The sequence below is a fragment of the Sciurus carolinensis genome, chromosome 2 (assembly GCF_902686445.1).
Source record: "Sciurus carolinensis chromosome 2, mSciCar1.2, whole genome shotgun sequence".
NCBI lineage: Eukaryota > Metazoa > Chordata > Mammalia > Rodentia > Sciuridae > Sciurus > Sciurus carolinensis.
The window spans coordinates 53,540,350-53,557,553 of record NC_062214.1 but is presented as its reverse complement, the minus strand read 5'-3'; the positions used below and the strand labels follow the sequence as shown (position 1 = coordinate 53,557,553).

Genomic DNA, 17,204 nt, shown 5'->3' with positions numbered 1-17,204 from the left:
GGTATGGCTGACTGAGTGTCTGCCATGTCAGCAAGCCTTCCAGATGAACCAGGATTGGACACCTGGTCTGCAAGCCCTGCAGTGTCCTGTTTGGATGGTCTCTTCCTATAGAGCCATGCAGTTAGGTTGGCTCCATCTGCACAGGCAGATGGGAGCTAGAGGAGTCAGTCTCTAGAGCTGCTTTCCCATTCCTGAACAACTCTTCTACCACAAGGATAGCCTGCATCTACATTATAGCAAGACTTTCTCAAATGGGACCCCCAAGGAAATTCAGCCTGAAGGTCCTAAGGTAGGGGTCCACAAAGGAGAACATAGCCTTGCCCATTCATTTGTGTATAGCCTGTGACTGTGTTCAGTGGCAGAATTAGGTAGTTGGGACAGAGTCCATATGGATCCATATGGTTCACAAAACCGAAAATATTTACTTTCTGGTCCTTTACAGAAAGTTCGCTAACACTGAGGCATCTGGTGTATATGTAGAATCTCTTACACATCTAGAATGCTTATGTTATATACTATCTTCAGGAGAATTGAGAAATTTGTGTTCTGTGATTTAGAAGTGGTTCTAGTTCTTGAACTAATGCCTGAAGTTTTGTTATCAGCCTCAGCTTTCTGTACACATTCTCTAGGAGGCCAGCATGCTTCCCGCTTGGCTGGGACAGTCTGGGTATGGTCCTTACCATTTCCCTCCTTCTAAAGTTCCCCCAAACATGAGTCCTCTTCCTTTGTCTGGTCTGAGTTCCTTCCTCGTTTGGTGGCCTGGACCTTCTCCAGACGGCCCCGCTGGAGGATGTGTTTCGAGCTGATGCAGGCCTCCAGTGGAGCTCTTCCTTTTCCTTCTTCTATTCTTCTGTGTTAATTTACGTCGCCCCCCTCTGATCTTTCTGCTGTATTTTTATCTGCAGGGCCTCTGAAGCTGCTTTTGCAGAAGGGTTGAGTTCCTCTCAAGTGGGAGCCTTATACTCTATGGGTACCTGCAGTGGAACAGTCTTTGAATTTTCTCTGCCAGACCTCCATTCTTAACCTTTGCTCACAGGTGTTGATGCTCTTCTTAGAACCATATCTTGCATTTCCTAGTTTTAGATTTTTGGTGGTATTAATTTTGCCTCCTTTTTACCCAGGAACTCTTCCTTTCTTTTTGCTGCTTAAAATACAGAGAAGAACTGGCCTTTGAGCTCCTTCATCCCCACAATCTGCAAAGCTATCAGCTTGTGGTGATACAGAACTGTAGCCCCTTTCACATAGGGTAAATTCTCCATCCAAAACAACCTGGTTAGCAAAGACTAAAGTGAGTAGACAGCACATCACCTCATCTCTGCTGTTACAGTTAGACTGCATAATTGTTATGGTATTGCTGTTCACTGATTAGGACTTTGTCTCCAAAGAAAGATCAAGTAGCTAAGATGGTGAATCCATAGTATGGCGGGATCTTTTCTTCCCTTGTAACCCTCACCCTGAACTTTTAATTGCTCTATCAAATTTGTTTATTTGTTTTTTTAAGAATTATTTTCATATTTAATTTTTTTTTTTTAAGGTCTATCAGAGCATCAAAACTCTCAGAAAACACAGTTATTGTTGGTGTAGTACGCAGGTAAATTTTGTTGTTTTATTACTATTTTTTTATGTTGAAATTTAGGTGTCAGTTAATGCTTCCTCTTTTCAGATAGCCAAGTTAGGGCCAACATGCTGTGACTGGCAAACCCCTTCGAAATTTAACTTTTTCTTTATTCTTTTGTATTTTATTTTACTTCTCCAGTTAACTTTGTGGAGCAAGTTCTGCTCTCAAACAACACATTCTGATTTTGCTTCAAAAGCAGGCAAATCCTGAGAGAATTCCATTCCTAAAAGTTTGGAGGTTTCTGGGGTATCTTCCTAGGTCCTCTACCTCCAGACCTCCCTGGGAATTTGAATTATAATAAATGGGAGCCTTGTGTGGTGGCATATACCTGTTATCCCAGCAACTTGGGAGGCTGAGGCAGGAGGATTGCAAGTTCAAGGCCAGCCTTGGCAACTTAGTGTGACCCTGTCTCAAAAATAAAAAATAAAAAGGACTAGGGATGTAACTCAGTGGTAAAGTACCCCTGGGTTCAAGGCCCAGTGTTTAAAAAAATAATTCTACATAAATGGGGAGAATTCTAATAAATTGGAGTAAGGAAAGAAGGTAATTATATAAGGAGGAGAGAAATATTCAAATAGATTCATTTATCATGTATATTTTTATAGATAGAAGAAATATTTCTGTATCTTTTAATCTTTTTCTCTGAGCTATAGGAGTGAGGGTATTTTTTTTTTAAAACAAAGTAACAGAAAATCTTAAGAATTTAATTTTGTTTAAAAATTTAATATATTCCATTTGTTATATTTCAAGTATTATACCAGCTGGGCATAGTGGTGCATGCCTGTAGTCCCAGCTAAGGCCAGAGGATCACTTGAACCAGGAATTCAGGACCAGCCTGGGCAACATAGCAAGGGAAAAAAGTATCGTATATACTGCCAAAAAGCAAACTATAAGATTAAAACAGAAAATGATTTTCAGTTTTACATTAGTGTATTAATCTAATTCATCTAAAAAGTACTAGTTAAATGACAATGAAAGTATGTAAATTAGTGAATAGTAAAATAAGAGAGATGTAATTGATAAAAATTATGTCTAACCCTTTATGATATTCTTTTGAAGGGTGGACAGAGAAGAGTTGTCTGTAATGCCCTTAATTTCAGCTGGCTTTACAAGGGTATGTATCTACTTTTTTTAAATACACATGTAATTCATTGGGGAGACTTGACTTTATCTCTGCTTAGTGCCCAGCAAAACTTTGGAATTTGAAGAAGAAAATTGTTGTCCTTGTGCTGTTAAAATTTGGTTTACTTTTAACTTGCTAATCTAATGTGTAATACTTTCTTAATCTCTCAAACCTGTGCCTTCTAGACTTTGTAGAGAATCCTGCACATTAAAGAAATACTCAGTAAATATGCTGTTTATGTAATTCATTTTAAAGTGCTCATGATTCAGAGTTAAAATAAACATCTATGGTTATTTATTGGTACAATGTATTTGGGAGTTCATTTATTGGATTCTCCATTTTTGCTTTTTCTCTTTCATCTTGGAAAAATACCTCTCTGAAAATAAGTTTTGCCAAATTGACCACTGTTGTCCCTGATTTAAATCAATTTCAGTTGATTCATTTTATTTAAAGAATATCTTCTTGCCTATTTCAAACAAACTAACTTAAACAAAAAATGGTTCCTATTTTAGGAAAAAAAACTATGCCTGTTAAGTCATATAAATATAATAAAATCTCCTATAATGGCATATTCATTAAAAATTCTACCGTAAAAGTGTTGTTTATAATACCTAAATGTATACATGCAGTTTTTAAAGCTAGGTCAAAGGTTCAGCTGAATTTTGACCCTAGTTTGTATCAGTGAGGTAGTTCAGAAATCTTAAACCATGACTTTAGTTTACAGTGGTCTACATGGATGGTGCCCCTGGGAACTGGCAGAATTAAATATACATCCTTCCCAGAGGAAGACACCTTCTTCTGTGGGAGGTTGCAAATTGAATTTTGAGGAATAACTGAGACTTAGATGGCAAGACAAAATTACCCAGCATATAGCATGGAGATAAGATAGGTAGTAAGTTAAAGAGGTTAAGAAATGTGAAGGACAGAGTGTGAGCATATAACTCAGAGTGTGTATATAACTAAAGTTCCAGGGGAAGAAGAGGAAGAATGGGAAGGAGGATAAATTAGAAGAGTAAATGGCTGAGAATTTCCCAGCACTTGATTAAAGACTAGTCCACAGATTTAAAAATTCCAACAAATCCAAACTTAAATGAATTTAAAGAAGAGATCATGGACTGGGGTTGTGGCTAAATGGAAGAGCGTTTGCCTAGCATGTGTGAGGCACTGGGTTCGATCCTCAGCACCACATAATTAAATAAAAGCATCATGTCCATCTACAACTAAAAATATTTTTTAAAAAATAAGAGGTCATGTCATAGTGAAACTACAAAACAAACAAACAAACAAACAAACAACACCCCCCCACACACAAAGCCAAAGAGAAAAAGAGATCTTAAAATCAACCAGAGAAAAAAAGATGACCTTTAAAAGAATGAAGAACTAATAGCTAACTTCTCAGCAGCAAGTGGAAACCAGAATCTAGAGGAATAATATTGTCAATGTTATAAAAGAAATTAACTCCCAGCCTAGAATTTTATACCCAGCATGAATATCTTTTTAAAATGAGGATGAAATAAACTTGTTCAGAGACATGGAAACAGAGTTTGTAACTAGCAGATCTTCATAAGGAAATTCTAAAGGATGTGCTTCATCAAGAAAGACTGTGAATCTCAGGTGGAATGTCTACAATGCAAGAAATAAAGAGCAAAGAAAATGGTGAATGTGGGGTACATATAAATATATATTAAATGTATAAAATAGTAATAATATGCAATAGAGGTTATAGAGAGAAAAGTAAAAATATTGAGTAAAGAATTCTAACAATGCAAGAAATGAAGTAACAGTACAAGAACAGAAACATCAAGATGAGGGAAGATGAAGAGAACAGGAAGTAGTAGAGAGCAATAATCCCTGCCATGTGCCTGCTCCCCTTCTCTGACTTTCCCCGCCTCCCTCCCTCCCTTCGTGTGTGCATGTGAGCGCACACACACGTCTGTTTAATTTACATCTGTCTATTTATAAAATAAGTCCCAAAAGAATAAACATAGTGTGGAATATATAATACTCTCTAACAGAAGAGACATACTCAAAGAGAAATTTTAATAATGACTTAATATGTAAATCCTAGACTGTGGTAGCCAACCCCATGTGTTTGTAAGTTTGTGGGCAGGGGGGAATAAATACATTCTCATGGCCTTATCTAGGAGGCATGAAGATGGGCCATGGAAATATTTTAAGGTTTTCATCTTTGTGGGAAATGTGCAGAATAGAGCATCGTTCTGTGGAAGATACTTTGTTCTTGGGGTATTTGATATTTGGGTTTCAAATAATGTTAACAAATCTGTGTGCTTTTTAGATCAGTGAAAAGAAAGATAATCCTATTAATAGAACAGAAAAGCTTAATAAATCTTCCAAATTAACCAAAGGAAATACGAAGTTTATAGCAACTTGGCGAACACAAGAAGGAAGAAACAACAGTATACAGTCAGTTTTAAACATAAAGTAAGATTGGAACTGGGGACTGGATCCTTCCTTCAAAGATGGGAATTATACAACACATAAAGTGATAAAAGGAACTTAATAATAAAGGATCAACAAGGTAGCAAGTAAAAGTAGATCACAACACAGAAATATCTATCATATCAGATAACGTGGAACTTAAGGTTTTATTTATGTATATACACAATTTTATGTAAAATGTACACATTATCTTTGCATAGTTTTTGTGACTTTTTTGTTTCCCCCATTTTTTTTTTTTTTTGACAACATGCAACCTGTTGTAACACTGCCCTATCCCCTGACCTCCATTAATCCTTATTAAATTGTGTGATAACAACCTAGTCTCCACCATCATGAAGGTGACTTTTTTAAGCAAGGAGTTGCAGGTTGGGAGTTGTTAACTGCCTGTTCCCTGTGGATCTTCAGATCATCCCTCATATACTTCTTAGGAAAGCATTCACACCAAGAAACAAAAAAGGCTTTCCCAGGTAAATTTGAAGATCTTTTTATTATTACCCTGAGGCCACAAACTTGGCTATTACTTTTAATAAGGCCCTTAGAATCATCTGTTTTCTAGTGAAACTTCGGGGACAGATTATTCCCCCTGCCTTGGGGTTATTTGCTTAACTGCAGCCACCTGAGATCACTAACTCTTGTATTGCGTGAGTTCACTTTGAAAATACATAGATGCAGAATTGGAAATTTGTGTGTTCAAAAGTCTGTATTTAAAATTCTACATAAGAAAGGCCATCAGCACAGCTGGGTGGATGGGAAGGAGCATCCCAATAGAAGATCTAATAAACCATGGTCCTTGTATTTCTCAGTAAATTGAATTACCATGGAGCTGGCTTGAAAATTCATAAGTAACTCACACATACTCTTCCTGCCCCATGGCCTGTACCACTGATCAGGGTGTTCCCTGAAACTTCTATCTGTACCACTGTTATGTGCATGCGCTCATGAGAACACTCCATGCAAAAGCACAAAATCTTTACAGTAGTTTAAAGGTATCTGACAAAGAGACCAGGAGGTATGTGAGGCTCACAGTTTTGTAGGCAAGGAATCCAGGTGGGTGACCAGTCCTCAGAGACCATGAGTACTAACTAATCTTCTCATCCAGAATTCCTAATATTCTTGTAACAAAAGGGTGCTTAGGTTGCAGACAGCAGCTAGAGCAGGGAAAAAGGATTCTCCCAGGTCTCCTGGCCTGGAGGCAGTGATGCTGAAGCTTGAACTGAAAATCAACACCACCATGAGCTCTGGTATTTGGAGGAAGTCAGCTATTTTGTGCATTAGCTATGGCTCAGGATGGGAAAGTAGATGGAGGATGCCTTTCCACCTTCAGATGAACTTGGTGATTGAGCATTTGCTGACTGAAATCTCTAGGGTTGGGGTTTGGTGCCTCTCTCTGCTGATTAGAATTCCCTGCAGAGTGTCTCTAGAGAGTCTGGGGAGGAGCCTGCATGCTGTATTGGTCTTCCAAATTGTGGGATATTTTAACACAGTTAAAACCTAGTGTTGAGAGCCACTGGGTGAGGCCTACCAAGGTGGGGCTTAGGTCCAGCAGGAGTTTGCCTTAGGAAAGTGAGACCTAGTCAGCTCAGGAAGTTCGAAGGATTTACAGCCCCAGCCCTTCTCCTGGGATAGAACTGGGGAGAGGAGACCAGCTGCTCTTTAAGTTGAGGGAATAGCAGCCTGCTTCCTGAGGGACCCCTGTTTCTTCTCCACCTACTGTGCCTGTGGGGTCCTTGGGACAGAGTCAATACTTGGAGAGGGACAGAAAAGATGAGTTGTTAAGACACACAGAACAAAGGCAGAGGTAATAAAGGGGAAGGATAGACCACTGGTATGCTTTATGTATGTGCAGGTTTTTAAACCTTGACTTCTGCCTTTGGGGTAAAAAAGTCTGGATATTTAATATTCATATCCAGTGAAACATCTGGTTGCATGGGAAGCCCTTTATTGAAGTGGATAAATACATGTGCCCCAGCTGTCCTAAGGTCTCATCCCCATCCCTTGTCTGCTTGAGTGGCTTAATCCCTGTGCCCTTGTCCTTCCTCCCTGTCCTTGCTTGGTCAGCATTGAGAGCCCATGTGGACGGGCAACATTCTTGGATGTTCCCGTGGAGTCCTGACATGGACAGCAGGTCCAACACTCTCTGGAGCTGGAAAGCATGTCATGTCACCTCCACCAGGCCTCTGGGTGAGAAGGGCTGTGTTTTGGCCCACAGGCTTGGGGACCAGCATGCCCCTGGCCAACAATCCTCCCTGTTTCTCCTGGGGATTGCACTCACTATTCTGTACATTCATGCAGCGCTTTATAGGTGCAGTATGTTTTCCCATCATCGCTTTATTCTTGTGATCTGTGGTCACAGCAACAGAATTACTTTGTGATACAGATGAAGAAGCAGATTTAGGAAGACTAATTGCCTCATTTAGCCTTTAACACATGAACTAGCTGAATATTTAGGTTGCTTTATACCCAGACGAGACTCTTGATTGCTGTTGAAAAGGAACAACTGCCTTCTCCAGGGCAGTAGAGGAAACTCCTTGAGGAACCACATACCCAGATTGATCTGGCTGGGGCTGGTTGATAGAGACTTGCAAGAGGCTTCCTCTTAGGCCTCTGCTTCCTCCTTAGATATTGTTCACTTATTGTGTGGGTAAAGGTGAAGAACCCTTCACAGAAATAGGGGGTAGTAAATATTCATGAATATTTTAACATCTGAATAAAACTACAGTTGGCCTTCAGTGTCCATGAGTCCTGTATATGCATCAGCAGATTCAACCATTTGCAGATTGAAAATATGTGGGGAAAATTTTTTGTCTGTACAGAACACACACAGACTTTTCCACTACTATATCTAAGCAATACAGTATAACAACTATCTCTATCGCATTTATATTGTATTAGGGATTATAAGTATTTTAGAGATGATTTAAAGTAACAGGAGGATGGTGTGGGTCATATGTAAATACTATGCCATTTTATATGAGGAATTTGAGTATCTGTGGATTTGGGTGTCCTGGAGGGGTGGGGAGACATGTCTTGGAACCAATTCCCTGTGGATATTGAGGGACTACACAGTGATATCTAAGGATGGTTTCATGAAATACATCGTTCAGTGGTGAAATGGGTCCATCTTCTCAACACTGTGGGCTTTGCCTTGGGATGTTACCAGTATGTAGAGGTTATTATACAAAATACTGTGTGCACATCAGTAAGAGACTCTGGGCAAATCTTTGGCTCCTGCTATGGAGGATAGTCATCACCAGACTCTTTGGTTGGTAGTGTAAGAAAATATTGCCTAAGGAGGAGTTTCCTTTGTGAACTACAGGTGCAAGAAACATGCTTTTGCTCACCATGAGCTTGTCTGACTAAAGAGGTCAAAATATTGTTTCCGAATTTACTCTGAAAACCTAACATAAATGTGATATTGTTAACAAATTTCCTCCTCAATGTATTGTGGCCTCTGCTTTGTCAGTGACATGCAGACAACCAAAGTGCTTTTGAGGCCCTGAAAGAAAACATTTTTTTAAAAAACTGATTTGGTTTCTATAAATTTCATTTCTCACTTCCTGTTCATCATTAATGACAAACTATTTTTCAGATTTTTTTTTGCCAAATTGAGAAGTTTGTTTAGAAGTGTTACTTTTTATTGGCCTACATAATTATTTAAAAATGCTTCTTTCTTTATCCACAAAATTCCCCTTTCTGTTTCTAGAGGTATATAGAAAACCCCAGCATCATGGCCTGTTACAATGAACTGCTCCAGCTGGAATTTGGAGAGGTGCGATCACAATTGAAACTCAGGTAATTCTGTCACTTCTGGAAAGCCCTCCAGGCCATGCAGGAGGGTGTTGCAAATGAGGACCTTTTGGCCATAACTGACCTGCTAAGACCAGATGGGGTGATCAGGTGATGACTGCTTATCCAGGCTTCCTGGTGTCCACTTGGATGTCTAATAAGGGGTCATGTTAGTGAATGGAGACTCACAGTAAAACATGGGGCCCTAAAGTAATAGTAAATGAGGAAAGGTAGAATTCAAAACTGAACATACCAAATATTCTGCTTTGTGTTCTAAGGGGAAAATATTTTACTTATACACACATACCCAACCTGTTAATAATGTTGTCTCTGGCAGGTATCATTTTTTCTTTTCTCCAAAAGGCATCTTTTACTTTGCTCTTGACAGTTTGTTGTTGTTTTGTTTTTGTTTTTGTTTTTGTTTTTTAAAGTGAAATTAGTTGAAGCCTGGCTCTTTGTAAAGCAAGGAAAGCAAAGCAGAAAAATTAGTAAGATTATGTCAGCTTGACAGAAGGAGAATAAAATCAGCAGTTCCCTGTCATTCTAGGTTTATTCCTTTGATGTCCTACTGTTTAACTTTTCTTTCAGCAGGGATCAAAGAGAATTGGATCGTTCTGTTTGTATATACCCCAGGCAGAGAAAACAGGGAACAGAATTGGAGTGTTAAGATTAGTAAGAACCAGTACAGGGCTCCAGACACAAGGAAGAAAAGTACTACGTACACCAAGCAAAGTGAATGGCTAGCACGCAGGACATGAGGTGGCGGAGAAGTGCTGCCGAGCAGCAGTTGTGTAAAGGCTGATGTGTACAGAAGGGCCCCTTTATTTATTTTTTGGTACTGGGGATTGAACCCAGAGGTACTATACCACTGAGCTACATCCCCAACCCTTTTTAATTTTAAATTTTGAGACAGGGCCTCACTAAGTTGCTTAGGCCCTTGCTAAATTGCTGAGGCTGGCCTTGAACTTGTGATACTCCTACCTCAGACTCCCAGGTCTCTGGGATTTCAGTGCGCACCATTGTGCCCAGCTAGAAGAGCCCCTTTAGTTACCAGACTTTTCAAGGAAACTTGAGGTTTTCTTTGGGCCTATGAACCTTCTCCCTGCTGTGTCATCTGCAGCCTGCTGGGGCACACTGCGGTACATTAGGCTACCACACTCTCAGAAAAGAGTAGAATTAATTTTGGAGCAGTGAATGATGTTGGAGCTTATTTTATCCAATCAAGATGCAGAAAATGAAGTCTAAGGAGGTTCACTAACTCACATTTAAGATTTTATAAGCAGCAAATGGCAAAGATAGCCCACATTTTCTGTAGTCATTGTCTTTTCCCATCTCTAAATCTAACTAACCTCAAACCTTTCTAAATACCTTAGCTTAGTGAACATCACCTGCCTCCAGACATAGATTGAAACCCCTGTATCTCCTTCATCCACACATAAGGCTCATCCCTCACCACATACTATTGATCTTCTGAGTATCTCTGGATTTTTTCCACTTATCTTCATCTTCACTGCTGCTTTCTTAGTGTAATTATGGTCAGTGTTTTTTACCTGAATTATTGAATCCATCTAATCTTGACTCCTTCTTGTTATTCTTCAAGTAACATATAACTTCATCTGTTTGTATCCTGCAGTGCTCCACTGCCTTCAAAATAAAGTCCAGATTCCAAAATGCATTTCCAGTGCTTTCCACAGTTGACCACCACTTGCATTACTGTTTGCATCTCCCATCATGCCCTGCCCCAGGTGATAACCAAATGAAGATGTACGTTAAAAAGTAAGAGAGACAGATTGGAAGGGAAATGGAAAAGTGAGCCAGAGACTTGGGAGAAATAGGAACTTCTCTCAGATACCAGAAAGCTTTAACAAGCAACTTCGTGTTAACGATAGATCAATAAACAAGAATATAATGTCTAGAAATAAACTCGAGTATATTTAAAAATTTAAAAATTGATCAACATGGCATGGGAAAGGGTGGACTTTTCAATGAATGGCACTGTGACAACTGTTTTCATATAGGACAGTATTAGGCCAATCAATGTTTTACATAAGGAACTTTGATGAATGAATTAAAAAATGGAAACACTCCAGTATAAAAAAATTTAAAAGACATATACAAGCTATTCACAAGAAATATTAATGGAAAATAAACATGGAAAGATGTTCAGCCACACTAGTAATAAAAGAAAGCAAACGAAAATTATATAGCATTTTTTAATTTACCAGATCTTTTTTTATTTACCAGATTTTTTTATTTACCAAAAGTTAGAGAAGAATGATAAAACCTAGTAGGACTTCTTACAGATCTATCTCTTCTTACAATTGCCATATCAGAGATGAGAAGTAATGTCTCATTGTTTGTTTGTTTTGAAATTGGGAATTGAACCCAGGGGCTCTGAACCACTGAGCCACATCCCCCACCCTTTTTTATATTTTGTTTAGAGTCAGGGTCTCTGCTGAGTCACTTAGGGCCTTGCTAAGTTGCTGAGACTGGATTTGAACTAGTGATCCTCCTGCTTCAACCTTTTGAGCCTCTGGGATTACAGGCAGGCACCACAACACCTAGCTTATTTTTAACTTTTTTGAGGTATAATTCACATTGTCTCTTGATTTTTATATTTCCAGAAACTAATTTTTATTGGCTGAGGTGTTTAATCTTATTTAACAAGAGAGTTTAGTAATACAGAAAATAATGTAAAAGCTTTTTTTTTTTTTTTTTTTTTTCCTTTTGAGTACTAGGGTTTGAACCTAGGTCCTGATACTAGCCACCACTGAGCTACATCCCCAGCCTTTTTTATTTTATTTTGAGACAGGGTCTTGCCAAGTTGCCCAAGCTGATCTCAAACTTGGGGTCCTGCTGCCTCATCCTCCTAAGTAGCTAGGATTACAGGGAGGCACCACTCTGCCTATCTGTTTTCTTAAAGTTTATAATTTACTCCTTAATATCTCTGTACTTTATGAACAACTAGCCAGGAACATTTCACCCTGACCTAATCTGAGGCAAGAGCGCCTCCTAATTTGGGGGATTTCTTATACAAGAAAAAAATCCAGAAGCAGCATACATGTCTGATCAAAGGGGATTTGTTGAATTAACTATGGTATGACTTTACAATAAAATATTGTATGGTTATTTAAAGTGATAAGCCAGGTGCAGTGGCATACATCTATAATCCCAGTTACTCAAGATACTGGGACAGGAGGATCACAAGTTTGAGGCTAGCCTCTAAAATTTAGAGAGATCTTGTTTCAAAATAAGAAGGGCCGGGGATGTAGCTCAGTGGTAGAGCACTTTCTAATTTATGTGAGGCTCTGGTTCTATCCCCAGTATGCACCTAGCCCCCAAAATAACTGTAATTATTGATTAAAAAGATATTAATATATGTTTGGTGAGAAAAGGAGAAAATAAAACTATGACTTATGATCCTGTTTTTATAAATACATATATTACACACGCACACATATGTATATTATACCTATGTATATGAGAAAATTCATAGAATGCCAGTTGATATGTCTGGGTATTGATTTCAGATGTTTTGATTTCATTTATTCATAAACAGCTTTGTTGAGATAATTCACATACCATACAGTATACCAATTTTAAGTGCATAATTTGATGGCTTTTATTGTATCCACAGAGTTGTGCACCCATCACCACAATTTTAGAACCCTATATCACTAATCTACTTTGTCTGTAGATTTGCCTATTCTGGACATTTCATATTAAATGGAATCATATATGTGGTCCTCTGTGACTGGCTTCTTTCACTTATCACTGATCTTTTCAAGGCTCATCCATATCATGGCATATATCAGGACTTAAGTTCTTTTTGTGTCTGCATAATATTCCATTACATGGACCTACCACATTTTGTTTATTCATTCTTTAGTAATAGACATTTGAACTGTTTTATACATCTTGACTATTATGAATAATATTGCCCTGAACAAGTTTTTTTGTAAACATATATTTTTATTTCTGTTGGTTTTACACCTAGAAGTGGAATAGCTGGATCATATGGTAGTTCTATGTTTAGCCATTTGAATAACTTCTAGATGTTTCCCAAAGTGGGATTGCACCATTTTATATTCCCACCAGCAATGTATGAGGGTTTCTTACAGCACTTGTTATTACCTGTTTTTGATTGTTGAAGTGATGAGCTATCTTGTTTATTTTTATCTGTATTTTAAAATTTTTATTGGTTACTTGGGTTAGAAAATGCTCACAGTATGATCTTTAGTAATAAGAGAAATGCAAATCAAAACTACACTAAGATTCCATCTCACCCCAATTAGAATGGCGATTATCAAGAACACAAGCAACAATAGGTGTTGGAGAGGATGTGGGGAAAAGGTACACTCATACATTGCTGGTGGGGATGCAAATTAGTGCAGCCACTCTGGAAAGCAGTGTGGAGATTCCTTAGAAAACTTGGAATGGACCTACCATTTGATCCGGCTATCCCACTCCTTGGCCTATACCCAAAGGACTTAAAATCAGCATACTACAGAGATACAACCACATCAATGTTCATAGCTGCTCAATTCACAATAGCCAGATTGTGGAACCCACCTAGATATGCCCTTCAATTGATGAATGGATAAAGAAACTGTGGTGTATATATATACAATGGAATATTACTCAGCCATAAAGAATAATAAAATTATGGCATTTGCAGGCAAATGGATAAAATTGGAGAATATCATGCTAAGTGAGATAAGCCAATTTCAAAAATCCAAAAGACGAATGATCTCACTGATAAGCAGATGATGACACATAATGGGGGGTGGAAGGGGAGCAAGAATGGAAGAAGGAGGTACTTACTGTATAGAGGGAAAAGAGAGGTGGGAGGGGTGGGGGGGAGGAAAAAATAACAGAATGAATCAAACATCATTACCCTATGTGAATGTATGATTACGCAAATGGTATGCTGTTACTCCATCTACAAACAGAAACAACATGTATCCCATTTGTTTACAATAAAAATAAATTAAAAAAAAAAAAGAAAGAAAAGAAAATGCTCACAGTATAAACCAAAGTGGAGAAAGCAGGAAACAAAGCTAGTTGTTCCAGATGTCCCCAATTTTGTGAAAATAATTTAAAATAATTTCATAATAGCTACAAATGTTTTACTGTCTCCTCTCTGACACTCAGTGTGGCAGTTTTTACTCTGTTCTTCTCACGAGGACTCTTTTGGTATCAAGAAGGGACACCGTGGGGTTTAGTCACTTGCCCAGGTCCCACAGCTGCTGAAGAGCTGTGATCTGACACTGGTGTGACAGTCTGGGCCCACTGCCCCTTCACATGGGAAGGAAAGGCAACAGCGTCTGCAGTGGTGGTCTGAAGTGCTGAAGCAGCACTAGGTGTCTTCTGCATGCTTTTAATATTTCCCCTTTCCTTTTCTTGAATGAGCACACATTATCTTCATACGTTGGACAAAAAACACCTTAAATAAGCTAATATAGTACCCCAAGATTGTATTAGATTTGGTAGTATTTACATTAATCAGTTCTTTTGTTTCTATCCACAAAGGGCTTGTAACTCAATATTCACTGCATTAGAGAAAAGTCAAGAAGCAATTGAAATTACAAGTGAAGACCACATTATTCAGGTTTGTTATTTTGGAAATTTTTCCTTTTGGATTTCTGTTTTGTTTGTTCTCATTTTTAGGATTGAACCCCTCCAATTTGGTTGTTTTTGTTTTTGTTTTTTGGAGTTTAAGAGACTGGATTTTCCTTAAGGGATTATAAAAACAAAAGGAATATTTAATTTAAAATAAGCTTTCTAGATAAGAAAATATATTAATAATTACTTATGGTTCTAGAAAATGTCTATAGAAATACCACAGTTACATTCATTATTTCTCACTGGAGAGAGAGAGGACGTGTGTGAGAGAGAGAAAGAGTATGTGTATGTATGCGTGTGTGTGTGTGTGTGTGTGTGTGTGTGTGTGTGTATGAGAGAGAGAGAGAGAGAGTGTGTGTGTGTGTGTGTGTGTGTGTGTTTAGCCAGGGAAGGATTTTTATTTTATTTGTTTGTTTGTTTGTTTTGCAATACTGGAACCAGGGGCACTCTACTATTGAGCCACATCCCCAGCCCTTTTTACTTTTTTATCTTGAGACAGGATCTTGCTCAGTTGCTGAGGCTGACTTTGAACTTGCAGTCAGTCTTCTTGCGCCCGCCTCCTGAGTCCCTAGAATTACTGTCATGCACCACTGCACCTGGCAAGGAGAGGCTTTTATTCAAGAGGATTGTTGCTTGGTTGGGCAGGACTACTGCAGTTAGGGCAGTGCTCTGACCATCAACCTACAAGACTTCCTCGCTGCTCTTACACCTTTCTCACTGTTTTTGAAGATAGTTCATACTTGCTGAAACTTACTAGCAACAACTAAAAATGTCAAAAACAAGAGACCTAGTAATTACAGAATGAACACCGTATTAGCACAGTGAATCACTTAAAATAGCATAGCTCATACTTTGGATACCAGCAAAAAGGGGAATTGACAGAAAAACATTGCTTTTGTCCAAGAATTAGCTCCACTTTGATTTTACATTTGGGCATACCCTAATCTCACTTTAATCTAACTTGTGACTCCCTTGTTGGTGCTGACAGTTGGGAATTGGTGTCTCGAGGGACAGGATAGGCTAGTGATTGAGGTCCAGGCTTTGGTTCCCCTCCACCTCAAATGAGCAACTTGGGGCAAGGTCCTTAATCTGACTCATTCTGTCTGAATGGAAAGAATGCTATGAATAATAATGCCATCTACATTTGGTAAGGTGGTTTTGAGAACTAAATGAGTTAATGTGTATAAAGTGCTTACTGTTGTGTCTAGCAGGAAAACATCTTGATAAACAGTATCAGGTACTGTCTTTATCATCATCAGCACATCACAGCTTTGCCGTATATTTTTCTTCCTCTTGTAGTTGTTTTTGAAACTTAAACTGTAAAGCATTGTATTTGTAAACACTTCCCAGTTCATGACCTGCTTTCCACACACAATTCATTTGAATTATATGAGAGATGCAAGAGCGATGTTTCCTTCCCATTATCTAGAGGGGGAGGTAGATTTTCAGCTGGGTGAAGTAACTTGCAGAAGCCCAGCAGTGTGTGGAGGAGAGTGGAGCCTAGTGCTGCGCATCCCATCCTGGTGTTTTATTCCACCATAACACTGTCTTGGCAGCCCCTCTGCCGTCCCGGAGTAGCAGCCTTCCATGACCCTTGCTGACCTGCACGGCAGAAAGCCCAGCCAGATACTTTTCTTCTCCAGGCTCCGCAGTTCTTCTGGGGTTGTACTTCTGTGGCTGTAGAACCACTATGGTGAGGTTCTAGTTCCTGAGCTTTCTGGGGAAAACACTGGCTGCCTAGGTAGAAGACCTTGATTGTCCTCTTTTCAAAATGCTTTTTTAATTCACTTAATGTTTTTTTTTTTTCCTTTTGTCTCTCCTCAGTATGCAAATCCTGCATTTGAAACAACAATGGGCTATCAATCAGGTGAACTAATAGGGAAGGAATTAGCAGAAGTGCCTATAAATGAAAAAAAAGCTGAATTGCTTGATACTATAAATTCATGCATCAGGATAGGCAAGGTAAGTAGGAGTCAGTACCTTTGTAATAAAGAGGGAAGGAGAGTGTGTGTTCCCTGAATACTTCATATGCCAGGTGCTTGGTCTTACTCTTCCGATAGCCCCAGAAAGTGTAGGTAGTGTTGTCCCTGTTACCCCATTTGCAACTGAGGATCCAAGGCCAAGAAAGCATATGATGTGATCAGCCTATAAGCAGAATAACTTGAATTAACACTTAAAATCATTGTTCTTGTCTTTGTGATAGGTGAATAAGTTATCTTTCTAATTATTAGTTTTCTAATGGTAGATGTTGTCACATTGTTCTGGGTAAGGATTGCCAGTGAAACAGCACTTTCTCAGAGCGTATCTGAGCCCTGCAGTTCTCTGGCTTCAGTCATTCATTCATCATTTTTAAAATGCCTACTGTGTATCAGGTACTATACTAGCTGCTGGTATAGAAAGAAGAACAAAACAAGAATTCTTCAGAGAGCCCATTTTCCAGAGTTGGAAATAGACAGAAGGAATCATTACACAGTAATGTGAAAGGTCACATAATATTACATGGGGCTGAAGGAATAGACAAAGGGTAGACTCCGTCTGAAAGACATTTCTTCCTCTGATGTGCCTCACTGTCACCAGGCTTTAAGGTGAAAT

The 17,204-nt window shown here is 38.7% G+C and overlaps 1 protein-coding gene across 4 annotated transcripts in view; it reads left to right on the top strand.

Annotated features, from left to right (window-relative positions):
• Window positions 1-17,204, top strand: part of Pde8a (phosphodiesterase 8A) — a 143,870-nt gene that overhangs the window by 92,961 nt on the left and 33,705 nt on the right. For 3 of the 4 annotated variants that reach the window (XM_047537461.1, XM_047537468.1, XM_047537470.1), the window contains 5 exons: window positions 1,535-1,591; window positions 2,678-2,732; window positions 8,905-8,993; window positions 14,520-14,598; window positions 16,437-16,574. In XM_047537461.1, coding sequence (XP_047393417.1) covers window positions 1,535-1,591; window positions 2,678-2,732; window positions 8,905-8,993; window positions 14,520-14,598; window positions 16,437-16,574 — 418 coding nt within the window. The remainder of the gene's footprint in view (window positions 1-1,534; window positions 1,592-2,677; window positions 2,733-8,904; window positions 8,994-14,519; window positions 14,599-16,436; window positions 16,575-17,204) is intronic. The other variant, XM_047537465.1, reaches the window with a different exon arrangement.